Genomic DNA, 21131 nt, shown 5'->3' on the forward strand with positions numbered 1-21131 from the left:
AATAATGAAAGATACACTAATGACAACCTGAGCCACCTCATCCAACCAGCAGTATAAAAGACAGAGGAGGGGATTTTTTGTACAAACATGAATGGAATCAGAGCTGCTTTCCTCTTATCATGCTCCTGACAGCCTCCTAGAATAGATATCCATTATAGTCCGAGGGTCCCTGTGATAAGCAGTGGTAAAGGCTCAAACACACAGACACACACACACATTCTAGAATCTAGCAGTGATAAACAGACTGCTGGAAAAGTGTAGCACAGAGCCTTAAATATTGCAAGCAGCCATATAAAATTTCAGCTGGTCCTACCTCATATTTCCAACACTCTCTCTGCCATTGACTGCGTGTGAGTGTTTATGTATGAGTGTATGTTTGAGTGTAAAGAGAAGAAAAAGAGGGAGCAAATGAGGGCAATCGAGCTAAGAGAGAGAGAGAGAGAGAGAGAGCGAGAGAGATCTGAGGGAGGGGGAAGGGCTTGTGCGATCATACAATACGCTGATTCCTGGGTGTGAGAGAGCATGCGCACGTATGTGTGTGTGCGTGAGAGTGAGAGAGATAATGATCAACCCATGTGACTCACTTTATCAGGAATCTTGGCCCCTAGCCAACTGTACCTGCTGCTTGTCTACACTCTCTCTCTCTCTCTCTCTCTCTCTCTCTCTCTCTCTCTCTCAAAAATGACTGATGACTGAATTTATAAAATGAAAGCATAAAAATGAGTAAGGTGTTAACCACTTTATCGTGATGTAAAACACTAAAGACAATTTAGATATTGGATAAGGAACCAGCGGATTCTGGGTATTTCACACAGAAGATATCATTAATTATACCTTTTGTATCAATGGTGTATTTCTGTTTGAACATGTCCCCCAAATTTTTGCCTCCAACCCAATATAATGATGTAATTGGAATTTTGAAATTGTGGTGTTCACAGGATTAAGATAAGGAGGTTTTCAAGCCTCAGTATATAAAATGTGTTTTATTGTTTATAACACTAACATTTATCATAGTCATTGAGTAATCATGATCGTTTTTATAAGTGAAGCTTCACTGAAATCAAGAATTATCCATTAACCCCAATATGTGTGTTTGTTCACATAATTGATGACATATTTTGAAAAAAAAATAGGATTATGTAAAATCAACATCTTTTTCCAGAAACAGTGTTCCTTCTACTCCTGACAACCCACAGACCGCCAACAGTTTTAATAGAGAACTCTTATTTAATAAAAAGTAATTGACAGAATAAGGAAAGCAGGAGGACCAAAGTGCAGGAGCCAGGTTCAGGTTGAAATAACAAAAATGTCCTTTATTTCAGCGAAGTTACTTACAGCAAAACAGGATACAAAAAGTCAAAAATTCCACAAAATTCCCAGAACACAAGGAACAAGATGATCAGGGGACAAGGGGACAAGGGGACAAGATGACATAACGAAGGGAAGCACACAGTATATACACAATGGAGGCAGGAATGATTGAACATAGGTGAAACACACCAGGAACAGGTACAGACAATCACAGGGGCGGGAAGCTAGGGGTGGGCAGATTGAACCATTGTGAGTGTTCTCAACTCAAGTCTCAACGTGAGCGTCAGAGAGAGAATGAAGAATGGCAGAGGAAACGCAGTGTGGTGTAGTGCAACTTTTCCAAAAATACTGCAAGATGCACTATTTGTGACAAGAAAGTGCCACACAGATAGTAACCTCTTCAAACATTTAAAAACATCACAACCTTTGTTGTTTTCTGAACATTGTTGCCAGGACACTTAAATGATTCAATAAGTGAGTAGAAACTGCCGTGGCCTGTAAAATATTAAGATTTCAAAATCTTAAAAAGTGCAATTTGCACAATTTATGTTTTTATGTATGGATTTAAATTTTATTCATTATTTCATATTATTTTACCATTTATTTATTTTACTATTATTTAATCAGAGTATTTTTGTAAATTATTTGTACCCTTATTTGCACATTTTTGCACTTTTATTTAAAGTAATTGTATTTGCTTTTGCAATAAATGTGTTACTTATGGCTGGAAAATGTATCATTATTTTGAAAAACCACATAAGATTTCAGAAAGTATCTCTAAAATTCCAACAATATTTGTATCGTATCGAACTTATGTTAAGTCTGGTATCGCCCATCTCTACGCCAAACAGGATAAATACAAGAAATAAAACAGGGAACAGAACACATAGTACAACTAAACACAAGCCAAATCCAAACACAGGAAAATCAAGGAAAATGTCCATCATCAAAAGTTTTTTTTTTTAAACCCAAAAGCTCTTCAGATAAATGAGCTGAGAGTTCAGTCATCACAGTAATTCCAATGAAAATTGTTTACAGCCAAGTGTGAGTTATCCTGAGTGGAGACATAAATAAGGCAGATGGCTGAAAATATATAAGTACACTAAATATATGAATGGTTGGATACATTTAAAGGGAAATAAGAAATGTTATTTTTCTATATAAAATGCACTACAAAATCAACACTGAATGTCTCCTACTAATGTTATGCTAAAGTATCGTGATGTATCTTCCTCTGCATCGTGAAGCAACATTGTTCTTCCAAAATCAGTAACCAAATTCTTGCACTGAAGACACACACTGAAGTTGCTTTTGAATCAGTTCCTGTTGCTGAAATACACACAAAATGTGTCAGAATTTGCTGCTGAAAATAATCCCAATCTAATGTTTGAGTAACGACCATCAAGTCTCAGGGGCTTAAATTAGAATTACAGAGAATATCATTTGATGAGTCAGTGTCACATGCTTACATTTTTTTAACTTGTCATCCCAAACCTATATGTTGGTGTTTCCAACGATCAGCATAAGCCTTCATTTTAACACACATTTTACACACACATATACACTTTTATGTGATTAACACCTCTTCATTCACATCAAATCCAAAGAAGTGCCTCTAGATGGGATTGAAATAACATGACAAACAGCCAGTCCACAGTAAAATAGATGGTCATTGTGGCCGTAATTATAGCTGAGATGGGGGTGATAATGACCCACATAGGCATTCTGGATGGGGTTAAAATTACTGAGCAGCCCAGGTAATGTTAAAATTACCCAACTGTCCTTACACCCAACATGCAGTCATTGCTGAAATTACAAAGAGGAAAATAAAATGTTAACAAAACAGAGCCTCACTTAATTTGTCTCTTGTTACATTGTAAGATCACTCACAGCTAACTACTTCCTGTTTCAAAATAAAATCACTTCGACGATCACATCTATTTGAAACCTTACCCTATAATGCAAATAGCTGTTTTAACAGGTTTGCAAACAGTAACATAAAGTAGCATTATTTAATCATTTAAACCTTACAATTTACAACTAAATAATTTGCAACAATCAAATAATCATACATCTAAAGCAAACAGTCCAACACCAGAGCAAGCAACTTGAACACCCTGCCACACTACCAACAACCAATCAATGCCTTTGTCACAACAACTGGAGGGACACTTATGAGCTAGTTCAGGCAGCCAATTTGAGCTGGGCTGCTCTAATCTAATGCCTCATCCTCCACAACCAAGTATAACACACACCCTCCCAATTTAGCAGTCGATTAAAGATGAGAACATTTCCCATCTCTCCTGTGGTTGGGTATCAATTCCTATGGTACCCTGTGTCAGTATTGCAGATTCAGTCCCCTCCACCACCCCACCATCCACCCATAGGCTCCAACAGGGAGGTTAAAAATCACTCCCCATTAATCTTATCTCCTTTTTTGAAGGCGAAGAGGTAATAAGGATGTCTACTGAGCAGGCCACATGGTAGTTTGTAAGCAGCCATACAAGCCAGTAGCCAGTCAGATTTATCTTTAGCCTTTGCGTTCGTTACTATTTTTATTTGTTGTTTTGCTGGCTGTTTGGATTGGCTCCCAAGGGTGCGATTCAAGCAGCAGCACGTTTTTAGAAGGCAAAGAGGTAATGAGGATGTCTACTGAGCGGGCCACATGGCAGTCTGTAGACAGCCATACAAGCCAGTAGCCAGTCAGATTTATCTTTAGCCTTTGCGTACTGTCAGGTTTACATTTCATTACATTCGTTAAATATCATTTCTCTGGGTGTATTTGTGTTGGTGCATAGTGGCACATTGGTATGTACTGGCTGGACATAGTATTATATACATTATACCAGTGGTGGTTGTTGAAAAATATTCTTGGTGGGGCTGTGCTGTGCCATACTCAGTTTTCAGTAACCAGCCCACTACGATTTACCAAAAATTGCAGGATACCAGTTCTTTGTGAAATAGTAGGTTGTTATTTAATTCCAATAATAAACATGTCAGTCATTTTTACACAAAAACAGATAGCTAACAGTATACTGCAAAATGCACAGACTAACTTGAAAAACTAAACTTAAAAAACTAAATCAAAATAATATAGACTAAAATAATAATAATCAGCCTGATTGATAAATAATGTAAATTATTATTAGTTGTTGCCCTTGTGCTCATATAGTAAGTAGAGTATGGATCATTAGACTACAGACTGAGTCTGGTTACTAGTGTTTACTAAGTACACATTCCTGAAACATATACAGTACAAACCCAACCCAGGTTGGGACAGTATGGAAAATGCAAATAAAAAAAGACAGCAGTGATTTCTAAATTTAATTTGACTGGTATTTCATTGCAGACAGTATAAACATAAGATATTTTATGTTTTGTCTGGTCAACTTTTTTGTAAATATACATCCATTCCTGCCATTCAGGCCTGCAACACCATCCCAAAAAAGTTGGGACGGGGCAATTTAGGGCTAGTAATCAGCTAGAATGATTAAAAAATGAAATAATTTGAAATAGGTGATGTCAACAGGTGATTGTAATCATGATTTGGTACAAAAGCAGCATCCAGGAAAGCCCTAGCTCTTTAGGAGCAAAGATGGGCCAAGGATTGCCAGTTTGCCAACAAATGTGTGAGAAAATGTTTTAACTGTTTAAAAACAGTGTTCCTCAAAGAAGGATAGGAAGGGATTTGGATATTTCATCCTCTACGGTGCATAACATCATTAAAAGATTCAAGGAATCTGGAGGAATTTCAGTGTATGAAGAGCAAGGGTGCAAGCCTAAACTGACTAACCGTGCTCTCTGATCCCTCAGACGACACTGCATCAAGAGCCGTCATTCATCTATAAGCAATATAACCACATGGGCTCAGGATTACTTTGGCAAACCTTTGTCAAGCAATACAATACATAGTTACATCCACAAATGCCAGTTAAAACTTTACTGTGCCAAAAGGAAGCCTTATGTTAACCGTGTCCAGAAGCGCCGTCGACGTCTATGGGCTCAAAGGCATCTGGGATGGACCATAACACAGTGGAAACGTGTATTGTGGTCAGACGAGTCAGTATTTCAGTTCTTTTTTGGAAGAAATGGACGCTGTGTACTCCAGACCAAAGATGAAAAGGACCATCCAGACTGTTATCAGCAACAAGTCCAAAAGCCAGGGTCTGTCATGGTATGGGGTTGTGTCAGTGCCCTTGTTAAAGGTAACTTACACTTCTGTGTTGGCACCATTAATGCCGAAAAGTACATAGAGATTTTGGAGCAGCATATGCTGCCTTCAAGACGACATCTTTTCCAGAGACATCCATGCATATTGCAACAAGACAATACAAAACCACATTGTGCACACATTACAAAGGCATTGCTGTGGAAGAAGAGGGTGGGGGTGCTGGCCTGGCCTGCGTGCAGGCCAGACTTGGCCAAAATAAAGACTATGTGGCGCGTTTTTAAAACGCAAAATGCGACAACGGAGACCCCATTATGTTGCACACCATAAGACTTGTTTGCAGGAAGAATGGGACAAAATGACAACTGAAATGTTTCATCACTTGGTGTCTTGAGTCCCTAAACATCTTTTAAGTGTTGTGAAAAGGAATGGCAACATTACAAAGTGGTAAATGCTTTACCGTCCCAACTGTTTTTGAATTATGTTGCAAGAATCCAAATTGAAATAAGTGTTTATTTTGAAAAAACAATACAATTCATGAGGTCAAACTCAAATAATGTGCCTTAGTATTGTTTTTATTGTAATACAAAGATCATTTAGAAATCATTGTTTTCAGTTTTAATTTTAAATGTAACATACCGTCCCAACTTTTTCTGATTTGGGGTTGTATTAACAAACACTATTAAGACAAAATAAAAGGAGGTGCCATATACTGCTGGATATCTTATGAGGTAAACTATACACAAAGAAAATCCCTTATTGGCTACGTTTCCAGCGCTCCTGAACCATATACTGTGCCCTGAACACTCGTTTCCCACACATTTCCACTGAACATATTTATTTATATTTTATACAACACACGTTATCACTGAGTCTTTATTTCACAGATAGGACTTATAGTTTTTGAATAATAGCGGTTTGTTTGTGAGCTGCACCAGAACCTAGATCTGTCTCTTCCAATACACAGGTGCAATTCATTAGTGCCTTACACACACGGTTGGTTGAGACGCTGAATCAGTGACCCAGTGGTAATGAGTTTGAAACCAAGTGAAGGGAAAGTTTTACTTTGCTTATTTATTGCTTTTAAAGTTAGACACTTTCTGATTAAAAGTTACATCTGTCTGTGAGTTTTCATCAGGGGGCGTGGCGGTGGCGGCGACGTGGCGGCAAATTTAGATGATTTGCCAGAAAACAATTAAGTGCTTATAACTTCCATGTACATTGTCCAATCTGCCTCAAACCTCATATGTTCAACAAAGGTCCTGCCCTCAACAGCTCCATATGAAAATATTTAATTGTCATAGCACCCCCTACCTGTAACAGGAAATGTCATGTTTTACATTTAAGAAGTCCTTATAAGGTCCATGTATATTGTCCGATGTGCCTCAAACCGCATATGTACAACCAAGGTCCTGCCCTGAACCGCTCCATATGATACTATTCAATAACAGTCATAGCGCCCCCTAGCTGAAACAGGAAATGTCATGTTTTACATTTAAGCATCCTGCAGCTAGCCCGTTCACCCGATTCACTTGAAATTTGGCCAGGAGATCCTAAAGGACTTGGTAATTCCATTGAATCAAACTTGTGAGTTTTCATTCGGGGGCGGGTCCTTGGCATGGCGGCGAATCTTGATGACTCGCCAAGAGCCTTCAAGTAGCTGTAACTTCCATGTTTTTGCATCAATCACTGTCAAACTTTATTTTGGGGAAAAGGAATCCGCCCTGAAGAGTTCCATAAGCAAATATACTTTAATAGTCACAGCGCAACCTAGCTGTGACAGGAATGTTTTATACTATGACATTCTATGTCTACATTTTTCATTTGATCCACCTCAAAATAGGTCAGGGAAGCATTGAGAAGCTGGTGACGCCATTTTGTGACACTTAAGCCTTTACATTGAACCACAACAGCGTGCATTTCGATGGAACGCCAACAAAAAGGGAGTGGTTGTAATGTCACTGCACATGCTCCAATCTGCCTCAATATAGACATGTACAATGAGGGTCACTATGTGAACACAAGGACTTTTAAATAGAAACATACTTATTAATCTGTCTCTCTCTGTCTGTCTCTCTCTGTCTCTCTAACTCTCACTCTCTCTGTCTGTCTGCCACCTTCTTATTCACCATGAAACAGGAAGTTATTTTTAACTCCACTGTGCATCGTCCAATCAGCCCCAAATTGCTCACACTTCATCAGAGCCCAGACCTGAACAGATCTATTAGTCCCCCCCGATAGTTACAGAATGTTCCCAGGAAACCCAAAGGGAGCCTGGATTTTCAAAATTCAACCCCCCCAGATAGTTACAGGAAGTTACCAGGAAACCCGAAAGGAGGCTGGATTTTCAAAATAAAACCCCCCAGATAGTAACAGGAAGTTACCAGGAAACCGGAAAAGAGGCTGGATTTTCTAAATAAAGCCCTGCAGATAGTAACAGGATGTTACAAGGTAACCCAAAAGGACCCTGGGTTTTCAAAATATACCCCTGCAGATAGTTACAGGAAGTTACCAGGAAACCCGAAAGGGGGCTGGATTTTCAAAATAAACCCCTGCAGATAGTTACAGGAAGTTACCAGGAAACCAGGCTCGAATTTCAAAATAAAACCCCCCAGATAGTTACAGGATGTTACCAGGAAACCCGAAAGGAGCCTAGATTTTCAAAATAACACCCCCCAGATAGTTACAGGATGTTACCAGGAAGCCTGAATAGAGGCTGGATTTTCAAAATAAAGGCCCCTGGATGTTAATAAGACCTTACCAGGAAGACTGAAGGAGGCTGTATTCCAAACTAAAAGCACCCAGGTGGTAAAGAGCCCCCGGTTACATGATGTTACCAGGAAACCCGAAAGGAGGCTGGCACAGTCCCTCTTTCTCTCTAATTGGCACAGTCTCTCTCTCTTTGACCAACCTGGATCATGTTATGATCATGCAACTTTTATAAATGTCTCTAAATGAGGAATCTTCTAGTTCAATTTAGAGTTTAACAGTTCAGAGTTAGTCAACTCAGAGGTCAGGTTCACACACTCCTCAGATTAACAAAATGTACCTCTTACTGGTAAAACCTTTAAATACAATACAATTCCTTTTGAAACACTGTATCAATTAAAAATTATTGAGGCAGGCAGACTGGAAAGTAGAATGAAGCACAAACCTTTGTAGTAGAATAGACATCGTTCAGTGAGGACGAACCAGCGCTTGTTCCATTGCTTTACTCCACTACTGGCCTGTCGGAACAATAACATCATCATACACTCTCATTATTATATTCATCGCTAACAACATAATCCTGCTTTATCTCTGACCACAAGGGCAGCTGTTGCTCAGGAAACAGAGCGGGTTGTCCAATAATTGGAAGGTAGATTATTTAATCCTCCGTATGTTTAAATGTGGTAATCAAGATTAGAAAAGTGCAATATAAATACAAACCATTTACCATGTTTCAAGTCACATCTTAAAGATTTAAACCCAGATAGCACACAGATGTGGGCCATCTCAGACAATGATGCGGCACTTCTGGCCTTCTTGTTGCACTGACTAAATGAATATTAGCCAAAAGTGGCCCACTTGTAAAATAGCAAATGTGGCCCAAATATCCCAAACCAAAAGTGGGTCTTTTAGGCAAAAAGCCGAGCTCTACGCAAGGTTTCGGCTCACCTTTGGTCAACATGTGGTATTGCTATTGTTTACTTGTGACGCAGATCTGTCAAACAGGAGCAGACTGCCCAATTGCCATCATTCCTCGTTGTGTGTGGGTCGTAAGATAGTGTGGCAGTGTGGGCCAAAACAATTTTTGCTACGTGGGAATACAGCTCTTCAAACAGGCATTTTCTCAGATGCCTTCAAAAAAGCTGTGGTGGATACACCTAGATCAAGTTCCTTCTTCTCTACATGATTTTAAGATCTGTTTACATCACTGAACACATACCTGTATGAAACTCTTAATCAACTTTCCCAGGAAGATGGCCTGTGAAATGACTCTCTACAAGTGAATTAAATTTACCAGAAAGAGATATAAAATGTTAGCAGAGGTACCAAAGGTATTGACCAAATGGGTTACTGGCAGCTTGGAACATTTTAGACCATAGGACAACAGGATTAATATCCCTTGATCAACTATTAACCAAAACCAAGAGTAAAGTGCACATTAGTCCAGTTTTAGCTGCTCTGCACTGGCATCCTGTGACATGAAGGTTTCATTTTTAGTTCCTCCTCTTTGTGAAACATAAGCCTTTACGTTGAACGGCAATGGCGTGACCCTTGATGGAACGCCAACAAACAGGAAGTGGTTATAACGTCACTGTACATGCTCCAATCTGCCTCAAACTTGACATCTACGATGAAAGTCCCTACGTAAACAAACCTCAAGGACAATATTTGGCCGCTGAGGCAAAATGGCTCAACAGCGCAACCTTCAGTATTTCATTAAAATGGCCATTGTGCCTTGTTTGAGCTACAACTACAAAATAGTCTCCTGGTGTCCTGTCCTAAACCCAGCAGGAAGTCGACCATTTTGAATTGAACATGCAAATTTGTCGTCATTTTTGGCATTTTCACACATACTACAAAATTCAGTCCTCCTACAGATTTCATCCGATCAACTTGAAATGTATTATATCATCCAAACAAATCAAAAGGAAAAAAACTGTGTGTTACACTTGACTCAGAACTAGATTTTAATTCACACATAAACAATGTCACAAAGACTGCCTTTTATCATTTAAAAAAAATTGCAAGAGTGGGACTGTACCTCACTCTGGAAGATGCCAAAAAGTTGACGCACGCTTTTATACTTTCTCGTCTGGACTACTGCAATGCACTTTATTCAGGATAACTGAAAAAGTCCATAGATCAGGTTTAGCTTGTACACAATTCAGCAGCCAGGGTTTTAACGAGAAATAGCAAAAGATATCACATTACTCTGGTTTTAGTGTCTTAAAAGGAATAGTTCACCGAAAAACTTTAATTCACTCCTCATCTTCTCACCACTATGCTGATGGATGGGTGGGTGAAGTGTTTGAGTCCACAAAACACTTGTTGGAGCTGAATCCGATACAATTGAAGTAACTGGTGACTTATACTTTATGGAGGCATGTTATGTTTTTTCTGTTGTTGTATTACAGCTGAAGTATAATTCCCTGGTTACTTCAATTTAATCAGATTCGACTGCAACAAAGTTTACCCCTCCATCGGCATAAATATTGAGTGAATTTTCATTTTTCTTTTAACTATCCCTTTATCAGTGGCTTCCAGTATAACTAAGGATTGATTTTAAATGTACATGTTTTTAAGTCTCTTATTGGTACAGCACCCTCATACATTTCTGATTGTTTATCAGAGTATGTTCCTAAACCGTTCCCTAAGCTCTTCTCCCACAGGCTTGCTAAATATCCCCAAAATTAACTACAAAATGTTTGGGGAAACAACTTTCTGTTGCTATGCACCTAAGGTTTGGAATAAACTACCACCACACAGACAAGCTACTTCTGCTGATAGTTTTAAGAAACAACTCAACGCCTATTTCTATGATCTTGCTTTTTATTAATGTTATCCTTTTTTAACAGCATAGTCTTTTTATACCATTTCGCGAGTTTAATGCTTAAGTCTTGGTTTTATGTGTTCTTATTTCTTTCATATTTTATTGTAAAGCACTTTGAGCTGCATTTTATGTATGAAAGGTGCTGTATAAATAAAATGTATTATTAATATTATTATTATTATTATTATTATCATCATATATCATGTTAGGGACAAAGGGAAAAAGTTTTTAAAAATCGTGAGGTTTTGTGAAGGGGTGTGTCTGTAGCGTGGTAGCAAATTTTGATGATTCGCCGAAAAACCGTGCTTAAAAAAGTGCTTAAATCATCCATGTATATTGTAAATCTGCCTCAAACTTCAGATCCATATGATAATAGTCCATGTTTTTGCTCCAATCATTGTCAAACTTCATATGTGTGATGAGGGTCCAGCTCTGAACACATCTTTATGCAAATATACTATAATAGTCACAGCGCCCCGTAGCTCTGACAGCAAGAACCATGTTTTCTACTTTGACATGCTATGCCTAGCTTTTTCATTTGATCCACCTCAAAATTGGTCTGAGGAGCCTTGAGATGATGGTGAAGCCATGCTCTGACATTTAAGCTTTTCTGTTGAACTCTGATGGCGTGACTTTCTATTGAACGCCAACAAACAGGAAGGTGTTTTAATGTCACGGCACATGCTCTAATCTTTCTCAAACTTGACATGGACAATATTTAGCAACTGAGGCAAAATAAGTTTTTTTTGCACATCTTACACTTTGATGTACTCCTCTTTGTCCATTGACCACATCCATGTCAAACTTTTTCAGAAGGGCCTTAAGACATGGATGATGAAGTCTTCCAAACTGAGTTTTTGTCAAACGCCTAGTTAGTGGCATGGCTTAAAATTTCAATGAGTCGCCATGACACACGAAATTGCTCAAACGTGTACATTGTTCAATCTCCCTCAAGCTTCATTTGTGTAGCAACAGCCCCCCCTTGAAAACATTCATAGGATTTTAAGGAATGGGCGTGGGAGAAAAGCCTAAAGTGCAGCCCCGGCACCATGTTTGACCTACAGGTATGGACATGTGTCATTTCATTATAAACAAAAAACTCTCTTGTTTTGCTAGACCAAAACAGGAAGTCGACCATTTTTATTTAAGTGGCAATTTTTTACCATTTACACATATTGTATTTGAACAAACTCCTCCTAGAGCTTTCATCAGATCAACTTTTAATTCAGTGATTGTCATCTTAACTCTATGGAAATCAAAAGTTATTAAAAGTTTTAGTGTACGTCACACGGTCTGACCGCGGCGTGGTGTCAAATTTTGATGATTCGCCAAAAAAGAGGGATTTATTATTACTCCTCTGTGTATTGTCCAGCCTCAAATCTCTGTCACACGATCACAGTACCACCCTGATCAGATCCATATGTCAATATTGACTCATTATTACAGCGCCACCTGCTGGCGACAGGAAGTGACATGTTATATACTTTGATACACTGCTCCTGGCTGGTTTACAACACACAGCTCAAATTAGCTCAGACAAGTCATAAGACCTTCATGCTCAGAATTGTGACTTTTCCCAAAACCGTGTAAACATTGAGGTGCGGCGAATGTTGATCCTCCGCCAAAGGAGAAAAAGTCATCATAACTCCACTGTGCATTGTCCAATCAGCGTCAAAATTCTGTCACATGATCAGAGTCCTGTCCTGAACAGCTCCATATGTCAATATTAACTCAGGACCATAGCGCCACCTACTGACTCACTGTGAAAAGCACAGTTTTTTTTAACTGCACTGTGCATTGTCCAATCAGCATCAAAATTCTCTCACATGATCAGAGTCCCGGACTGAACAAATCTATTATTGTATGTAGTGATAGCACAACACACTGATCAGCGTGAAAATGAAGTTGTTGTAACTCGACTTTACATTGTCCAATCGGCCCCAAATTACTCAGGCTTAATCAGAGCCCCGACCTAAACACATCTATTAGTCTGTATGTAGTGATTGTGATAGCGCCACCTACTGTCAACAGGAAGTAAGCCTTGTTTTAAAACTTAAATTCGATTTACATTTAATTTTCACCATGTGGTCTGTACTTGCTGGCATGGACCGTGTGGGCGTGGTTCAGCGTTGACAAGTGCTTGGGCCCGCACACTGCTGCTCGCAGCCATAGCTAGGTCCAGAGCACGACAGTGCAAGGACCTATTGTAGTAATGCCAACATTACTGCAACAACACGTTCCTGTAGATACACGTTTCACAACATCAGGAGAATACTTCCCCTTCTCTCTCAGAAGGCAGCGCAGGTTCTGATCCAGGCTCTAGTCAACTCACACCTAGACTATTGCAACTCCCACCTGGCTGGTCTACCTACTAGTGCTATCCGACCTCTGCAGCTCATCCAGAATGCAGCAGCTCGACTGGTCTTTAACCTACCCAAATTCACACAAACTACTCCGCTCCTCCTCTCCCTTCACTGGTTACCAGTGGCTGCTCGCATCCGTTTTAAAACATTAGTACTTGCGTACCATGCTGCGAACGGATCAGGTCCAGTCTATATCCAGGACATGGTCAAAACTTACACCCCAGCCCGTCCACTCTGCTCTGCATCTGCCAATCGGCTTGTTGCTCCCTCACTGTGAGCTAAACACTCAACAAAATCATGACTGTTTGCTGTCCTGGCTCCTAAATGGTGGAAAGTCAGCAGAAAGTCTACATATCTTCTGCCCCAAACTAAAAACACATCTCTTCCGACTATACCTTCAACATAAAAAAAATCAAATAAAAAGCGATTTAGTAGCACTATAGCACTTTGTAGTTTGGCTTTCTTGAAGAAAATTGTACTTTCTTGATTCTTGTTGTTCTGGGTTTGCACCCTCATGGTTCAATGCACTTATTGTCAGTTGCTTTGGATAAAAGCTTCAGCTAAATGAAATGAAATGTAAAATGTAATGTATTAGGGCCCGAGCACAACAGTGCAAGGACCTATTGTTTTTGCTAGGATTTTTTTACTTTTTCTTCTGCATATTGAAATGCCTTTTTGGGTGCCTTACCATATGCGTAAACTCACCAAATTGTGCAGGTCCATCCAGTCTGGTGAAAATTTACGTATTTTAATGTGGTCGGGAACCGTTTTCACAGGTACTTAAAATCATACTTCTCCAGATTTTATGCGATCGACTTCATATTTGGTTTATGTCATGTTATAGACTTTCTGATCAAAAGTTTTATAAATTATGAGTTTTCGTCAGGGGGGCGTGGCCATGGCATGGCGGCGAATTTCGATTATTCACCAGAAAACAACAAGTGTTTCAACTTCCATGTATATTGTCCAATCTGCCTCAAATCACATATGTACAACACAGGTCCTGCCCTGAACAGCTCCATATGATAATAATCGATAATAGGCAAAGTGAGGTCTGGTGAACATTTACAAATTTTAATGTTTACAGCAACATATGTCCAAAAACAGCTCAATAGCACCCCTTACAAATTTTCAACGAGGGTCTTCTTACCCCTTTACTTTCGTCTAGTGTAAAGAAAATTGGCACAGATGTGTATCATGCACAGATGAACAAAATATCCTTTACTTACCCTTGGCCACACCCAGCAGGAAGGCTGCCATTTTGGATTGACGTGCATATTTGCCTAGATTTTTGGTGTTTTCACATGTTTTACAAAATAATCCTTTTCCTACAGATTTCATGCAATCGACTTCACATTTGGTTTATGTCATATTAAAGACTTTGTGATTTAAAGTTATATTATCTGTGAGTTTTTGTCAGGGGGCGTGGCTGTGGCGTGGCTGTGAATTCGATAATACGCCTGAAAACAATAAGTGCTTATAACTTCAATGTATATTGCCCAATCTGCCTCAAACCACATATGTACAACAAAGGTCCCATATGATAATATTTGATAATAGGCATAGCGCCCCCTACCTGTAACAGGAAATGTCATGTTTTACATGTTGGTGTCCTGCAGCCTTCATTTTTGTGATAAAGAATCCGCCCTGAAGAGTTACATATGCCAATATACTATAATAGTCACAGCGCCCCCTTGCTGTGACAGGATGACATGTTACGTCTACATTATTAATTTGATCCACCTCAAAATTGGTCAGGGAAACATTGAGACGCTGGTGACGCCATGTTGTGACACTTAAGCCTTTAAATTGAACTGCAATGGCGTGCATTTCAATGGAACACCAACAAACAGGAAGTGGCTGTAACATCAATGCACATGCTCCAATCTGCCTCAAAATTCACATGTACAATGAGAGTGACTATCTGATCACAAGGACGATATTTGGCAGCTGAGGCAGAATGCCTCAACAGCGCCACATACTGGAAACTGCAAGTAGTTCCTCTGGTTCGAACTTCATTTGAATAACCTACATTTTTCACAGCCGACTCAAGACCTCAACTGAATCGTGGGACGTAATCAGCGAGCATTCTCAGGCGCCACCCGATGGACACAGGGACACTGTCTTAAATCCTTGCCGTTGAGTTTCGAGAGAATGCCTCTTTGTTGGGGCGACGTGTTTACTCGTAAAGGTGCCAGTGTATGACTGATAGCTAATGTGAACATGAATGTAATTTGTAGACCTTATTATTGATCAACTTTGAAATACAGTGGATCCCATAGTTCCAATCAATTCCATAAAATCAGTGGTGTTCAGCTTTAATAATGAAAGTTAAGAGACGTTGTTTTACCTGCTTGTATAGCCATCCCTGTTTAGAAACCTCTGCTTTGGGATTCCTACGCATGCAGTTGGAGCGCTTTCCAAACATAGCAGCCTTTCTGGGTGCACAAGACATCTGCAGGTCAGCAGAGAAAGGAAAGAAGACGATAGTTTATATATTTGTTAGGTATTTATTTAAAAAGATCAACCAACTAATTCCCCGGTCTGTCTGTGGAATTAATATCTCACAAACTGTTCATACAATTGCCTTCACACTTGGCATGCACTTGCCCTTGCCATTTGGACACACAATTTCTTCAATATCAATAAGAATTAAATAAACAAGCGATCTGCGATCTATAGCAGTCATTGTGTTTCTGAGGTGGGTGGGGGTGAGCTTTAACAGTCTGTAGACCAAGTTGTCTCCTTCTACGTCCTTGGATAAACTACAGCCGTGGTGGGTAACAGGGTCAAATTGTGGGTCAAAATCACTGCCAGATAATTTGGATTGTTTAATTTTTTTTTTGTCATGACACCTACACTTCCACTTTAGCAATGAATCTTCAAGGTAAAAAGCACAGTGATTATTTGTTGTTGCATTGCTTAATATTGAGCTGAATTACAGACGTTTTGTTTTGAAAAGCTGAGAACTGAAGATTTTGCAAATTGCTTAACAGACCTTTGAAATAGCGACATACCATATATGAAAAAGAACAGTTCAGTAAATCATTCAAACGTATATATAAACCACACACGAACAGTAATAACACAAATCACTTTCATTTTATAAAAAACATTGACAATAAATCTTCTTTGCAGATAAACCAGGTACGATGAACACAAAGGTTTAATGTCCAGCACACAAAGGAATAATTCTGAAGTAGCTCAGGAGCATTACCACAGGCCAAACAAACAGTGACCTTGTTTATTAAATACCGAGCAAATTCCACTACAATAGTAAGGTATTGTGAATCAACAGATAAAGTGAATAAGTACATGTCTCCAATCCATGTGTGCATGTTGCGTGTGTGTGCGTGTGCGTGTGTTTACCTGAGTATCAGGCTGGGCTTCTGGAGATGGGTCTGACACCACACTGGCACCCTTTGAGTGAGTGAACTTTTCAACAGAAGTATTCATCTTTGCATTCATATCAAAATCACAGTTCCTGCACAAAAAAAGCAGAGGCTCTCCTATTGGTGCAATTTTTCTTTCCTTCCTTATTGTTCTGAACATTTTGAGAGAACTATTACATATTTGCTATACAAAATACAAATCGTACAAATCTGATCTATGTTTATATGCCAGGGTCTAAGGTGCCCCAATGCTACTACATTATTCCGTACAATGAAAGAGAAGAGACCAATGTTTACATTTAACTGACAAGGACCTCTAGTGGTTGTGTGAAAATGACTGTTATCTGTCAGAGGCAATGGTGGCAGGAGGATGCTGGTGTTACAGCATGTGAGTTAAGCTGGAGACCATATACTGCTACAACAGTCAGTGTTGACACAGCCATGACAAAGGCAAATTACCTGAGTTGTAGTATGGAGGACTAGTTTAGTTATCAAAAAGACTTACTATGTGGAGGTGGCCCAGAGGTCACATCCAGCTGTACCAGGGGAGTAATCAGCGCAGCTGATGGCTGTTAGCTGTTTACTCCTCAGGTTTAAAAAGTAGCAGAGAAAGCCACAGAGAGAGAAAACCACTGAAGAGGAGAAACATGACAGAGCTAAGCTGCATAGGTCTAAGTATTTGAATTTATGTCTGCCTGTTATGTTACCAATTAAAGATGTTGGAACCAGAATGGTTTGTGTCTGGCTGTGTTTGGGAGACCCCAGTGTCAACATCCAACAACGTAATATCTGCCAATAACGTAACAATTTTTCAGTTTTCAAAGTAATAAAAGCCGATAATGCAGTAACTTGCCAATAACTTAATACAAATTCTGAATCAATAACATTAATGTAATAACTTTTTACATTTTTGGCTGGTTGGCCGGGTTTTAAAAAGTCCTTTAAAATTGTAACAATTTATTATATCACTTTATATAAGTTTGATTTATTGGCTATAAGGCATCACACTTCCATGACACTTACCCTTACTATTTCCTCTTTAAAATACCTGCTCTCTCTGTCAAGATGGCGCCTCCCTAGTGGCCGCCTGTTGCAGCAGCTCCCACTCACTCTGAGCATTTTTTTCCCTCTAACTTCGTCCTATTTCGTTCTTTCTACTCTCTTTCGTGTTAGCTGTTAGCATGAGACCTCACTATCTACCGCGGGAATTCTCGCATGTTATCATGATAGCTGCGTATGTTCCCCCTCTGCTAACACTGATGCAGCCTGTGATGTCCTGCACTCTGTGGTGAGCAGGCTGCAGACACAGCACCGACAGGGTCTCCTCCTCATCTCTGGGGACTTTAATCATGCCTCTCTATCCTCTACTCTGCCCACCTTCACCCAGTACGTCAAATGCCACACAGGACGCAATAAAATACTGGACCTTTTCAATGCCAACACCAAGAAAGCATATATCTCAACACCCCTTTCCCCCTTGGGAGATCTGATCACAACCTGGTTCATCTCCTGCCTGTGTAAAGTGCACAGGCAACCAGCTGTGACCTGCACAGTGAAGAGGTGGTCCGACGAGATGGATGAGGCTCTGAGGGACTGTTTCGAGTCAACTGTATGGGAAGAAATCTGCAAGGGTCATGGGGAGGACATCGACAGCCTCATCACCTGCATCACGGATAAAATCCATTTCTGTGTGGAGAACACTGTACCCACCAAGACTGTACGGTGCTTCTCTAACAAGCCATGGATTAATCTGGACATAAAGGCCTTCCTCAAGGAGAAAAAGAGGGCTTTTAGGTCAGGAGACTAGGAGGAGCTGAGAGCTCTTCAGAAGGAGCTGAGGAGGAGGATCAGGGAGGGGAAGAACAGCTACAGGAGGAAGATGGAGGACCAGTTGCAGCAGTGTCTGGAGAGGCCTAAAAAACATCTCTGGCCACAAGAAAGCTGAGTCCCCGGCTGCAGGGGACCAGAAGTTGGCAAATGACCTAAACACATTCTTCAACAGGTTTGATCAGGCAACTGCCCCTCCCCCTACCCTGCCAGCCCAGCTGACACCACCCACATCTGCTCCCCCAGTAGACTACCCACCCCCTCCTACATAGCACTCAGCTCTCAGCCACCCATCACCACCAACCCAGCCCCCTCTCCCACTTCATCCAGCACACCCACCCAATATCTAGGAATATTACTCAGTCTATAAAATGACAACCCAGAGTTGGGACCAGGAAGCAGAGCTGCAGTGCTAAACACTTCTCTGCGCTCCCTCTGGATCAGTCACACAACCACAACCCCATAGAGATTGTGTCTGTCCACCGTCCCATTAAATTATGTAAATCAAACAATAACAGAGGGAGAATTCTACACAAAAATCTAATACAAATTAACACAACCTCTGCAACAACTCAAGAAACGAAAACTTTTAAATGTGGTCTTTTAAACATAAGATCATTATCATCAAAGGCTATTTTAGTTAATGTACTAATCTCAGATCAAAAAATTGAGTTTTTGTCCCTCACTGAGACCTGGCTGCATCTCGATGAATATATCAGCCTAAATGAATCTACTCCCCCCAGTCATGTAAATTCACACTTTCCCCGAGAATTTGGCTGAGGAGGTGGAGTTGCTTTTTAACTCCAGTCTATCAATTAATCCTGAACCTAACCTAAGCTACAACTCATTTGAAAGTCTTGTTCTTAGTCTTCCACACCAATCCAAGAAGTACCAACAGCCAATCATATTTGCTGTAGTTTACCGTGCTCCTGGGGCTTATTCTGAATTTTTAACGGAATTCTCTGAGTTTTTATCAAACCTAGTCCTAAAAAACAATAAAATTATTATTGTTGGTGACTTTAATATTCATGTTGATAATACTAATGATAGCCTTAGCGTAGCATTTATTTCAGTACTAGACTCAATTGGTTTCAGTCAGTGTGTACACCAACCTACTCATTGTTGTAACCACACACTTGACCTTGTATTATCATACGGTGTCAAAATTGAACATTTTATAGTACTTCCGCGTAATCCAATTCTATCAGACCATAATTTAATAACCTTCGATTTTTCATTATCAGAATATATGCCACTAATAAAAAACTCCTTTTCTAGATGCCTACCTGATAGTGCTGTAGCTAAATTTAAGGAAATAATTCCAATTACATTTAAACCCGTATTATCCGTCGATATAAACAACAAATTAATTAAAAACCCTAGCTCCACTGAGATTGGCCATCTCGTCGATAGCTCTGTAAAGTCATTACGATTAACATTAGACTCAATAGCGCCTCTAAAAAAGAAACGTGTAAAACATAGTAAATTAGCTCCGTGGTATAATTCCAAGACACATGAATTAAAACAAGCGTCAAGAAAACTAGAAAGGAAGTGGTGCTCCAGCAACCGTGTTGAAAATCTCCTAGACTGGAAGAGTAGTGTTAAAGCATATAAGAAGGCCCTCCACAAAGCATGAGCTGCCTACTACTCCAAATTAATAGAAGAAAATAAAAACAGGTTTCTAAGTTTCTCTTCAGCACTGTAGCTAGGCTGACAGAGAGTCACACCTCCACAGAACCCAGTATTCCTCGATCCCTGAATAGCAATATCTTTATGACCTTCTTTAATGATAAAATTCTAACTATTAGAAATAAAATCAAGAATAGAAATCTCAGAAACGGCTGAGAATCCTAACAATTATTTAGACAGCTTCTCTCTGATCACCCTTGATCAGCTGACCAAAATAATCTCATGTTCTAAACCAACAACTTGTATCTTAGAGCCCATTCATACAAAATGACTTAATGAAATTCTGCCCCTAATTGATAGTACGTTACTGAACACAATCAATCTGTCATTATCATCAGGATATGTACCACAGTCCTTTAAAATAGCTGTAATCAAACCCCTTCTCAAAAAACCCACCCTAGACCCGGAGGTTTAAGCCAACTACAGACCAATATCCAACCTCCCCTTCCTGTCTAAAATCCTTGAAAAAGTTGTAGCCAATCAGCTGTGCGAGTTTCTCCAGGAAAGTAATGTATATGAAGACTTTCAGTCGGAGTTTAGAGCTAATCACAGCACAGAGACAGCCTTGGCAAAAGTCACTAATGACCTTCTAATAGCTTCAGATCAGGGATTTTTGTCTGTCCTCGTTCTGTTAGATCTTAGTGCAGCATTCAACACTATTGACCATCAAATTTTATTACAGACACTAGAACAGTTAATTAGCATGGAAGTAGCAAGGAACCGCCCTAAACTGGTTTAAATCATATTTTTCAGATCGATTCCAATTTGTGCAAATTAATGATGAGTCATCTGTGCGCACCAAAGTTAACCACGGTGTTCCACAGGGCTCTGTGCTCGGCCCA

At 39.7% G+C, this 21131-nt stretch overlaps 1 protein-coding gene across 13 annotated transcripts in view; it reads right to left on the reverse strand.

The window, feature by feature from the left end:
• plekha6 (pleckstrin homology domain containing, family A member 6) overlaps positions 1-21131 on the reverse strand; it is a 168807-nt gene that overhangs the window by 95961 nt on the left and 51715 nt on the right. For 9 of the 13 annotated variants that reach the window (XR_007032573.1, XM_047339267.1, XM_047339265.1 and 6 more), the window contains 3 exons: positions 16751-16865; positions 15732-15836; positions 8634-8706 (listed from right to left, as the gene is read on the reverse strand). Coding sequence is in view for 9 of the 13 variants with exons in the window: in XM_047339267.1 (XP_047195223.1) it covers positions 8634-8706; positions 15732-15836; positions 16751-16865 (293 nt within the window). In the remaining 4 variants the exon portion in view is untranslated. Of the gene's footprint in view, positions 1-87; positions 170-313; positions 473-8633; positions 8707-15731; positions 15837-16750; positions 16866-21131 lie in introns of those variants that run through there. The other 4 variants (XM_035151675.1, XM_035151672.1, XM_035151671.1 and 1 more) reach the window with 3 other exon arrangements.

Source organism: Hippoglossus stenolepis, chromosome 3, assembly GCF_022539355.2.
Source record: "Hippoglossus stenolepis isolate QCI-W04-F060 chromosome 3, HSTE1.2, whole genome shotgun sequence".
NCBI lineage: Eukaryota > Metazoa > Chordata > Actinopteri > Pleuronectiformes > Pleuronectidae > Hippoglossus > Hippoglossus stenolepis.